We start from the raw sequence: 12,022 nt of genomic DNA on the forward strand, positions 1-12,022 counted from the left end.
TTGATTAAAGGGTCTCATTTGGACGCTGTGTGAAAACCCTGCACTTTGTACGACTGTTACACCAGCCAACCACAACATGGCTAATTTACCTTCATCAAAATGAGATCAGCTCTCACCTGTCACACACGTCTCCCCCTGGATGTGGACACGCAAACACACACACACACACACACACACACTCACTCTGTGGCGTTCTGATGCCAGAGACATTTCAAGGTAGCAGAGACTGACTGCTGTCGCTCTGCCAGGTACCTCAAATCAATTGTTCGCTTCATCATTCATACTTTTGTCTGTTTACTCTCTCCTCCCGCCGTAGCCACTCAGTTGCTTCCGCGTACTATTTATACGTACACGTTTCTGCCTCCATCATTATTATTATTGCTTTCCGTATGTTTGTGCCCTGGTTGGGACAGAGGCGATGTTTTCATTGTTAGTAGCTGAATCTAAATAAACGGAGCAGCCCAACACAATGCAGGCCAGAGTATTAGGACTGATAGTGCTGATAACAGACCCAATATGACCAATGGGAACAATGCACAGTCATTCTCACGTTCACACTGAGCGTGCCTACTGTGTGCCCACTGCCCCAATGGGAAATGTATGTTCAGTCTCCACAGACGGAGGAAATAGTACACCATGAATGGACTCAAGTGACCTCTGATCCCTGAGGTTGTAGTGATGCTTTATGACTTGTCTCTTGAATTTATTTGAAAGGCAAACTCTGAAAACAGCTTTAGTCATAGCTATAAGCATTTTCTGAGACATTGCCCAAAATTGATGCTGTCGTTGCTTTGCCCTGTTTTGATGAACTTAAAAACGTGCTGATATTGCTGATGTTACTACTCGTGCCAGCTCCTCCAAGTGTGGCTACCAGACATTTCTAGGATGAATTATAGAAAGTAATTATAGAAAGCTTTTTACTAATTCTACATATAAATAAACATCAAAAAACGTGTTAGCTCATTTATAGTTAAACTACAAATGGACAAAAATGCAACTCTGCTTCAGGATAATTTGTATAAACGAAATAAAATTACATCAGGAACTCTTATCCAGAATATCTGCTTCTGAAATATACATACACCAACTTAATCAAATTACTTTCCACAAAAAAACCATTGTCTCATACTTGGACCAGCAAATTGATTTAAAAGTCCAGGACTTATTACAGCACTACGACTTCCTTTTTTGGCCAAGTTTTGGCTCTCAGTCATAAAAAATCAAGTGGTGGCCCAGAGTGGATAGCTCAAATGGAGATATTCTGTATCCTGGGTATGGTCAGCCAAACCGACATACCAGCCGGCACGCTGCGAGCAGCCAGTCAGCTCCAGGCAGCTCTGCAATAGCTCACTGCCAGGCCTGGTTAGTGCAGCTGTTTGAGCGACTGTGAATCCTTTCTTTGTCTTTCAGCAGCTTTTGGCAGTTCTCTGTTGTCTTGAGTTCGTCCAAATGAGCCTCACCTGAGATGGAGCTGTGAAAACTTGAAGGAAATTAACATGGCGCTTGTGTGTTTTCCTTGTTCCTTGTTAGAGGTTGCTGTAGTTCTTACAGCCCCCTCAGTCATCATCAGGACATTCACGTCTCCTCTCCTGTTTATTTTCACTCCTGCTCGCATGTGAGATTTTTATTGATGACTTTAATAGATGTCTGGGGTTATTTTTAATGCTAGTGCACTGCTGCTGGCAAGGTGGAAACACGGAAGAGAAGCCAAATCTGGGGAGAAATGAGGCGAATAGAAATTATTTAGAGCGAACATCAGGGCTCTGACTTTAATGTCCGTGGGGTTTCTCTCCCTCCATCTCATTTTCTTGTAGCCGCTAATTGCCTCTTAATTGCTCTCTATTATAACTAACTGTCTTCAACAGCAAAACAAAATCTCATGTCTATATTTGGTGAACTATGAACCCAATGCTTAAGAACGCAGTTTAAACGTTTTGCTCTTTAACATTACACATATTGCTCATTACTGTGCTGTTTGGGTCAGTGAGGTAATGTTGGCTTTTGGCAAGCAGACAGGACTGGAAGCACCAGCCAGCTTTTTAGTACGGTTTTATTCTTATATGTTTTTAGGCAGATCAGAAGTGTCTGATCAAGTTGCACATCCTCATAAGATTTGCTCGGTAAAAGGAATGAGCTGGACCTGGATCAGTGTCCTGTCTTTCATAAATTTGATTTAATGTTGGTCAGAGTATTTATCCAAATGACTCTGGTAGCACATGTGTTTTTTCAATTTTAAATTATTGAGCTGATCTGTTTCTGACCAGAATGACCAATCCATATGAAATACTTTTTCTTTGTTAATTCTAAATGTTTCACCATAATCATCATCATCATCACTGCAAACCATTTTCTTATGTTTCTTCATGCAAAATTATATTCCTACTTTAAATTTGGGGAAGAGAGACCATTAGAATGGGATTGAGAAATTGTATTGGCAGAAATCCTGCTGATATTTTGGAATTAGGAGGAAAATATCAGATTATGTTTAAGAGTGTGGAGACCTGACTAAAAATGGAATGTCTGGTTTGTCTTCTCTCCGGCTAGAAGTTGTTCGGAAAGAAAATTTTCATCACTGCGAGCGCGTCCCCGGAGACACGCTGCCTTGTCTTTTACTTGGACAAAAATAATAGTTTGTCCATTTCTCTTTTTCTTTTCCATACAGTCAACAATCACAACGACCATGACATGTGTTTTTTATTTCCAAGTTGCTTTTTGTATTAATGTGTCTGCTTGCAGGCTCAAAGAAGTGATGCAACTTCTAGATCTGAAACCTTTTTTATCTGAAAATGGGCCTTAAATGTATTAAATCAAATAATCAAGCACCTGTATTTTTAATTTCTGGCGTGTCATGGCTTTTATGAAATCTTAAAAAAAATATATATTTTCATGCTGGTTTCAAGAAATGTCAGCATCTTTTTCTTACTCAATTGGCCGATTTTTTGTTTGCTACTTTGCTTCTTTACAGAACTTAAATGTTTTTGTAGTGAGGAACCAACTGGTTGTGTGAGCACTCCATGTGAACCTCCACAGGCCGCTGAAAGAAATGGAACGTTTTTGGCCTTGGCGTCTGCTTGGTTGTGGAGCCTCAGTGACCAATTGAGTAATGCTCCTGTGACGGAGATACTCGAGCTGATTGACAAACTGACAGTCTGTCAGGGAGTCCAGAGTTGTTGCTACTGAAATGTTGAAATTTGAGGTTTTTCATTGTTGTGTGAAAAGGAAGTCTCCCAGCGATGCAGGAAACGGAACGGCTACCGTGTTCCAAAAATGCCAGATTCCCAGGACCTATTCCCTGAGCCCTCCCCTGCCCCAGCAGGAGTCAAAACATCTCCAGCTTTAGAATCCAGGGACACTGTATTTTTATTCTTATTCATTTTTTTTCCTCAATGGTTCCAGGAAGTGAAGCGGGAGCTGCAGCTCTTCCTCAGGTCCTCGGTGCGCGTGTTATCCGGACCCTGACGTGATGTTTAGGTTAGCTGTGACGTCATCATCCCTTCAGTGTGTGACAGACGCAGAGGACACACAGCTGGAAACAGGGCAAGGGGGAGTGTGGAGATGTGAAGCAGACCTACAGTGTGTGTTTCACTCTTCCTGTGTGTTCAGCCCTATCAATCCTCTACTCTCACATATACACTCCCACGTCTACGTGCTTTTGTCCAAACCTGCATCTGGTCACATTCTCTGCTGGTCGAGAGCTCCACGAGAGGCCAGGCGACGTCTGCACTGATTAGGCAATGGCATGTTTGAACAGCGTGTTGTAGGAATACCTCGGTCTCTGCCTTGAGGCTTCTGTCTGTCAGACCGGACCCACATATTTATTTACAGAACTCTCCCCCCTTCACTTTGCCTCCCACTCCCTCTGCTCTCTCCCAACTCTGCCAACAGCCGGTGTTTGTAGTGGAACAACTGTGAGAGAAGAGAAATTAGAGGATCGTTATCCTTTTTTCTTTCACACGTTTTTGTCTCGTAACTTCATTCTTGAGATGTCTTCTCGTTGCATATTTGAGTCTCTCCACAAGTATGCATGAGAAGGTCGCCTAAACCTTCTCCACCCCTCTTCCACTTTGTCAATAAACCCTCGCTGCAGCTCTCAGCACCCAGCTGCCCACTGCTGCACACCATTTATTTATTCACTGGGATAGCCACACCACTCGTTCGCCGTCTTTTTCTCTCTCGGTTTTCTCCCCTCATTCCCACTTTTCAAATACTCTCTCCCGCACAAAGCTCATCATGCTAAGTGATTGATTTAAGCCATCAGAGAGTTCCTCCCTCCTCCTCCTCCTCCTCCTCTATGCAGCAGTTATGTTTGGCGTCCAGACGTCCAGCTCCGCTCTGTTGTTTTTCACAAAGTGGAAACATTTTAGAATGTCATTACATCCAGGTCAAAGGGTTCCAAATGTCCCAAGACCACAAAACTGTGATATTAATTGCTTCTGTGAGGTGAATTGATCCAGTACAGCCATCACTGGAACAGGGACAGAACCTCTGTTTCGTGGGAACAGAGTCAAGGGCGGGTGGAGGGGGTTCAATGGCAGCATCTGTGGATGGAGAACCGCTGAGGTTATCTCCCATCTACCACTGAGTGAGAGCCTGTTTATTGTTTTACCTTCGGTTCCTAATTGAAAATGTTCCAGTATCTTGGGATTAAACGTTGGTGCAGGGACCCTAAAATTATTTACCACATTTCTCACGTTCGTTTACTGTTTCTCTGATTTAATTTCAGCGATCCACCAGAGACTGGAGTCCGATGGCACAGAGAGAGTGGAGGGATCAATGACCCAACGACTAGAAAACATCCTCAACAGTAGGTGTCTTTTCTAATCTTGTTTGTTCTTTATTATTTATTTACCTCCTGATGCAAGTGTAATGATTTCAGTCATTTCATGTGTCATTTCACACATTGATAGCCGATGACCAATGTTTTGTGTCTCAAGCTGGTTTGAGAAATTCAATTTTAATTTATTTGTAATGCTAAATACCATTTGATAGCTTTGCATTCAGTGTTTTCACAGAGTCAATAAACAAACAAATGAAGACATAAAAAATAAGATCTGTTGGTATAATTTGTAAAATAAGTAGTTTTTTCATCAGCTATTGATTATTTATTGTGAATTATCTTTACTCTTTATAGTTTTATTTGTGGACTGAGAAAGTACAGTTTCAAATGGGGCCTTAGTGCCGTTCTATTTGTATCTCCTGTGTTTGACTGAAACCAGATTTGATAAAATTCAAATTCACAGCAAAAGCAGTCAAAGTAATGATAAGAAGGGACAGTGTGACGCTCTGCGTTATAGCCAGTTTCAGTATCCAGGGCTTATCACACTCCGATGCACTGTCTGTACAGACCAAACATGTGCACGCTGTGTATGCTCTGTCACTTTAGTAGGTGATCCTAAGATCCTGGGTTCCCACCCTCTGCTCTCATACATGATAATGTGCCTGCTCTAATAGAGGTTCAACAAGCAGGTCCCTTTTTCTCAGAGCTGAGGCTAAAAATTCCTTCTAGCCAGATGTAGCTTTCATGCTCGCATTTGATGTCCCATGGTCAAATGGATCCAGGCCACAGTTCACCCCTTCAACAGACAGTCACTAAATGAAAAAATAAAAATGTTGGAATCCTGAAAACTCAGGTTTAAGAGTGAGAAATGTGAAATATTCCTCTGTTCGTTCTTATGTTGTTCCTGCTTCGGAGTTTCTGTTTTTGGGGGAGGGGTTTTGTTTTGATTAGAAGAACTTGGGTTTTTTTCTATGACACGGCACATCGGAGGCCACCCACGAAGCAAGCCAGTTGTGCAAAGGTTCCTCCGAGCGCTCTGATTAAGAGATAGTCGTCACTTTCTCCTCAGTCATTCAGCCTCTGCTCCTGCTCCTCTATTCGTCAGTTAACACACAGAGCAGGAAGAAAACCAGAGATCGACAGTAAGAGGGAAATGTGGTGTCGGCATTTATTTATATAGTATCCCAGTCTCTTAATTTTCTCCTGGCTCTTTCGCTTTCACTCACTCTTCCTCTCTCCGTCTCTTCTCGTAGGAGCGAGTGATACAGCTGATACTCTTTTCCAGGAGGTCTTGGGGAGGAAGGACAAAGCTGACTCCACACGCAATGCACTCAACGTGCTGCAGCGTTTCAAGTTTCTCTTCAACCTGCCACTCAACATAGAACGCAATATCCAAAAGGTATAATTCGAACACACGTGTGTATATATCTAAATATCAACCACCTGCGCAATATAAAACAAATTCAGCTACAGCAGCTTCAGTCCTGAGCTGAGTGTAAAGAGATATCTGGTCATTCTTCAGGAGAGGAAATCTCTCATTGCTCCTAGTGATGGAGGTTATAACAATCTATTCTGCACTAAAGAGACTTCCCTGATCATACAGTGTTTAAGTCTGCTTATTTCTGATGCCATTGTTTTTCATCCTGGTGATAATGGTCATAACAGGACATTGTTGCCTAAAAATAGTGCAACAGAGATTTTTTTTTTTTTTTTTTTTACTGTACATTGCACAAAGTCCTGTGGCTTGCTGCAGAAGCTTCTTAAACCACCACCATGTGTAACCTCATGTCACTTAACTCAACTGAATTGTGCTGTAGAGATGCCTTAGCAAGTATTGAAGATATAATTCTTCTAAAATCTTTAAAAAAAAACTACATATAATATATGTTTTTGTTGACTTGTGCACTTACATCATCCAAAATATTTCCAACAATGTTCAAACCCAGAGAAATCCACAATTTTATTGAAGGTAACGGAACAACTGATTAGATCGTCTTTTAATTGCATTAATTACATCCCTTTTAACTCGTGGCTTTGTCTGTCTCTGCTTTAACTTGCAGGGCAAACAACAAAAGTAAAAACTCACTGCTAGCCAGACTGTTTATAGTGGTCACTAGTAATGGATCACGATGATTCATTGCTGTTCACTGCATAATGTAAATAAAACTTTAATACATGACCTCATCCGTGATCATGATTTGCACCTGAGTCACATCTTCACACATTATCAAATCTGGTCTTTTGCTATTGTTTCGATTGATTGACATCTCTTCTCTTATATATTTCTCCAGTATGTTTAGTGTATTTGTTCTGAGATTGGCTGTGATCCAGAGGGTGGAGCTAGAGAGGCTTAAATACACAGCGTGTCATGATTGATAAGTTCAAAATGAACTGAAGTGACTTTCTGTCTTTCCAGGGAGATTATGACGTGGTCATCAATGACTATGAGAAAGCCAAATCTCTGTTTGGCAACACTGAGGTCCCTGTTTTCAAAAAAGGTAATAGATATATCTTTTGTTAATTCCAGCTTTGCTAATACAGATTTCCGTCTTTGTGAATACTATTTTTTCAATGTAACTCTCCTCTGTGTAGTATATGCTGAAGTTGAGACGAGGATCTGCGCTCTGAGAAGTCTCTTATTGGAGAAGCTGTTGCAGACGCCGTCGACGTTGCACGACCAGAAGCGATACATCAGGTCTCAGTACATTTTTATAACCCTGCGACAGTTATTTCAAATCAAATGTCAGTCATTGTGTTGTGGTCTTTAGATGTCCCACACACAGATTTGTAAAAAGCTAATTCCCTGCACATCTTGCCTTCATCTGTGCATGCAACACAGTCCTCATGAGTGTTCACCATCTGTAGACATCAAATATAAAGTCATGTCATTTCTCCTCCACTGGTTTCTCTGATGTGTCTGTGTCATCGTTACCAGAACGTCATTCTCAGTCTGCTTTCCTCTCTTTGCCTCTCACTTTTCTGCGAATGCTCACCCACCCACTCAGCTTTCTGTTGCCCCACTCTCTTGTTTCTGTTTATATTTTTCTCTCTCCTTTGCCTCTCTCCTTCTTTTTTCTCCTCCCTCCCTCCCTCCATCCATCTGTCCATTCATACTTGTGGTCTCTCCCCATTTATTATTGTTAAGACCGACCTGTCAGGATCACAGAGACCAGTTCTCAACCGCACGGCAACATCTTTCATCCTGCTGCATTAGGCTCGGCTCTGAACGCCCACTCAGCTCCTGTTTACTCTTGCCGTGGATGGTGGGAGCTGTGTGTGTCTGTGTTAGTGCGGCTTCAACTGCATAGTTTTCTACTTTAATTTTCTTTTTTGAATGTAGACACGTTCTCTGCATCTAAATTGACCACCTGAGAACAATGATAATTTGTTTATCATTTATATTTTCACTTTTAATTATGCCACTGTGTGCAGATTTTTTGTGTCGAGGTCAAATAAACAGATTTTGATCACATAGTATCCTGTATAACGTGGTAAATGAGAATGCTGTGATATAGGCCACTTGGAGTCACTGTTGAGTCTTTTCCACCAAATCAGCTCTGGTTCTTGACCTGATTCTGGTGTAATCAAGCTAACCTGCTCATGATTACAACAGCTTAGAGCGAATCGAGGATTCATTATCAACAGAGGGCGCTGCACAAAACACTGGTAAACAGTAGTTGAAAACATGGAAGAATATTAAGTGCAATAGGAATCCTCTTTCTCCACACGCTCCCTGGTGTAAACTTTTAGTTTTTAGAATTGACGCGGAGTTCGCTTTTCTTTGAATCTAAATTTTTCAATCCTGTGTTTGTGAACATGTAGATACCTGTCTGACCTGCACGCTCCAGGTGACCCGGCGTGGCAGTGCATCTACGCTCAACACAAGTGGATCCTGCAGCTGATGCAAAACTGCAGAGATGAGTTTATCAGTGGCCAGAGAGGTGAGAAACGTGCACAAGCACCTGAGATGAATCGCTTTACACTCAAAGTGAAAAGCCCCTATTTAGCATTTTCGATCATGGGGCTGGGGGATGTCATGTGAGTCTGAGGGTAGCTGAGGAAAGAGAGATCCAGCTGCCTGTCTGTCCTACCAGCCCTCTGCCTGCATTCTCCCCCTTTCCGTCACCACCCTCCCCTGCCTGTTCAACTCGAGGCCCGCGTGTTTATTTTTTCATGAATATATGAATAAGATGAAAGTGAGGGAATGCTGGCTTTGGGTTTGGGTTTCAGGGCTTGACATGTTACTGCACACACAAACTCACACGCAGCTTCACAGATGGATTGGAACAATTAACCCCAATTAAGCTGTTCCTCTGTTAAATCAGCCAGCAGAAAAATGTGGATGTGAAACCGTCCGCTCAGGAAGAACAGTGATTCGCCGACCACACTTGTACGCACATACACACACACACACCCCTACTTACTCCAAGGCACCCACACAAATACATTGTGAGTGGGTGGCTGCTTCACATAGTGCAGCTGGAACATAAACATGTCTAATGCTAAGGGTAACAGTGGTTTCCGGGGCTCGGGCTTGATGGATCTGGGGGGTGGTTGACTCCCCGCCTCTCCACAGTTAAATATCAACTTGATTATCATGTCAGGGATGGCCCCCTCTCACTGAACACATGCATTCCTCAGCAGAGCAACATGTGGCAGGGAGTGAATCTGAAATCACACGTGCATCACATGAAGCCCAGCTATTCTGAAAAATTTTGATTTCTCAGCAAATCCTATTTAGTATAACCGGCCTTTTTGATACGGTTCCTTCTTTAAACATTTGCAGAGCTGAATGTTTAAACCTGCATTTCTGATGTCCATCAAAATAGTCCTCGTCTCCTCTGCCTATTTGCTGCCACGTTAATAGTTTCATAGTTTATCACTGCCATCAACTGTTGAATAGTGGAATAATTAGAAACCATTGGCAGGAGTGTGTTTTGTGTCATCTGCCTGCTTGTTCACATGCATCCTCCTTTAGGTCATGGATTTATTAAGAACTGACACCGTCTGGAACCCTCCTTTATTCATTCCAATGAAAATTGCTCTCTGGACTTATTATTGGCTTTTCATTGGACCCTCAGTTGCTCTGGACATTTCCTGAACTTTTTCCTGCCAGCCTCCTAGAAAATGTCTGGAAAATGTCTGAGTGAGCCCAAGTAAGAATACTGCAGGAAAATACACGGAATATTCACATGGCCATATATACAGAAAGGTGCACTCAGTACCTCTGTTTGTCTTTCATTTCAACTGTTTGTGATTTCTGCAAACAGCTGTCTCCTGTCCCCTCTGCTGTCACACTCTTCCCCTCACACACACACCTGGTAGCTATTTACCATCCGCAGTCTTTCGCTGCTCACCTCTCGCCTTAGAACGAAACCCGTTCCCCTGAAACATCCCTCCACCCAAGCAGCCCTTGAACAGCCACGATCATAAAACCACATCCACTGCATCCCCCCCAACCCGACTCTTCCTCCCTCCTCCCGTATAGTCAGGGTCCCCCCTTACTGGTACCTCACAGCCAGCTCCTCTGCCGGCGGCCTCCTCTTCTTCCTCATATCACATTTACCCACTCGGTTTATCCATATGCCATCTTTTATGCTATTGTCAGCATCACACATGGCAGGGATCGCTCCTCTGTGATGGATCAGCCGTGTCTGCAGTAACTCAGGTCATTTTCTGTGTCTTTTGTGTTTCCCAGTCATGAATATGAGGCCAGAGGTCGTTCTGGTGTAGGTATGATTCCATTAATTACCCCATAAATTGCCTCAAACGTGAAATAGAACCATCCATCTTTGTTGGAACAAATGCTCGACACCATAGTTTTCTTGTGAGGAAGCATAGCATTGCAAGTTGCTTCCGTATGTCCAAACACACTCATCGTGCCCCGGTGCTGAAATCCGACTCTGCCCGATTCAATTATAAACTGCGGTTCTTTTATTTCCTGAACGGTGCGTCTTCTGCCAATGTCAATACAATTAGTAGGAAATTTTGTTCGCAGGAAAATAGGTTTGTCAGTGAAACATTACAGGGATTCTAGTGTTAGTGTGTTTTACTGGGGAACAGGCGGTTGTGATTTCAGGCCAGTCAGTACCCCTCTAGGAGAAACGTGTTAATTATTACACTTGGGTTAGCATGTTAATCAGATGTGTGTATCAGTGTGGAGTGGTGTGCTCTCGTTGTAGCATTCTTTGGTTTTTCAAGTTTCTCACCAACCACGAGTCAGTCTCAGCTGTCAATCATTGACGTTTCACCCCATTTTTATAGCATTAAATAACAAATGGTGTAATATGTACTTCAGCTTCTTTTGTTGTTTAATGACAGTTGGGAAACAGCTTGTAGGCGCATTGCTGCCACCTTTTGGTCTTAATAACATATTACTTCCAGTTAAAACAAGCGGAAATGTATTTTTAAAATTATCTTCACATCAAATATTTGATTGTTTTATATAGTCTAATGACGATGTATTCTATATTGTGTAGTGTAGGAATCTGTAAGGTGTGTGTGTGTGTGCTTAGACAGAAAGCAGGCTTGTGTGGTCAGTGGCCCCTCAGTGGGGGGGGTTGCAGGAACTCATCCGACCTGCAGACAAGCCTCAGACCTGATGAGGAAGTGAGCAGAGGTCGCACACTGTCTTCAACACACATACACACAGAGGTTCCTACATTTCAACCTTTAAACTTAGAACAGAAGAAAAGAACAGAGAAGCATGAGAAACAGTTTGAACAGCTCTGAACGCTGTACATTCAAACTCACACCTTAAACACACACACACACACACACACACACACACACACACACACACACACACACACACACACGTCTTATGCATTCTGAAGACTCCGGGGGTTCAGCCGACACCTGGATCAACAGCAGCTCTCATCCCTGTAAAAAGAGAGGAAAACATCACAGGAAAAGACCGCACAGCTCCATATGGGCTATTTGTGTGCATGTGTGTGTGTGTGAGTGTGTGAATGTGTGTGTGTATCTGTGATGTGAAGTAACTTTGTCTGTTTACAGATAATCTGACTCAGTTCAGAATTTCCTTACATTTTCAAGTGGATGGCTGTGTTGTGTGGATGGCGGTCTGCACCTCATTCGCTCCTCTGCTTGGGGATTTCTCAGCACTTGCTCACTCTCTACCTTCATTCTGTGACTCACCAGGACGCGTTTGTCTGTGTCAGACACATGTTTTCGAAATGTGGCAGCCTGGCTCCCTTAGGTTAGACACGCTACACGTAGGCGTAT

The 12,022-nt window shown here is 42.7% G+C and overlaps 1 protein-coding gene across 1 annotated transcript in view; it reads left to right on the forward strand.

Annotated features, from left to right (window-relative positions):
- The window catches only part of exoc2 (exocyst complex component 2), a 40,169-nt gene that overhangs the window by 16,828 nt on the left and 11,319 nt on the right, over window positions 1–12,022 (forward strand). The window contains exons 7-11 of the mRNA XM_020102598.2: window positions 4,724–4,804; window positions 6,031–6,176; window positions 7,194–7,275; window positions 7,370–7,472; window positions 8,600–8,718. Coding sequence (XP_019958157.2) covers window positions 4,724–4,804; window positions 6,031–6,176; window positions 7,194–7,275; window positions 7,370–7,472; window positions 8,600–8,718 — 531 coding nt within the window. The remainder of the gene's footprint in view (window positions 1–4,723; window positions 4,805–6,030; window positions 6,177–7,193; window positions 7,276–7,369; window positions 7,473–8,599; window positions 8,719–12,022) is intronic.

Source organism: Paralichthys olivaceus, chromosome 3 (assembly GCF_024713975.1).
Source record: "Paralichthys olivaceus isolate ysfri-2021 chromosome 3, ASM2471397v2, whole genome shotgun sequence".
In the NCBI taxonomy this organism is placed as follows: Eukaryota; Metazoa; Chordata; class Actinopteri; order Pleuronectiformes; family Paralichthyidae; genus Paralichthys; species Paralichthys olivaceus.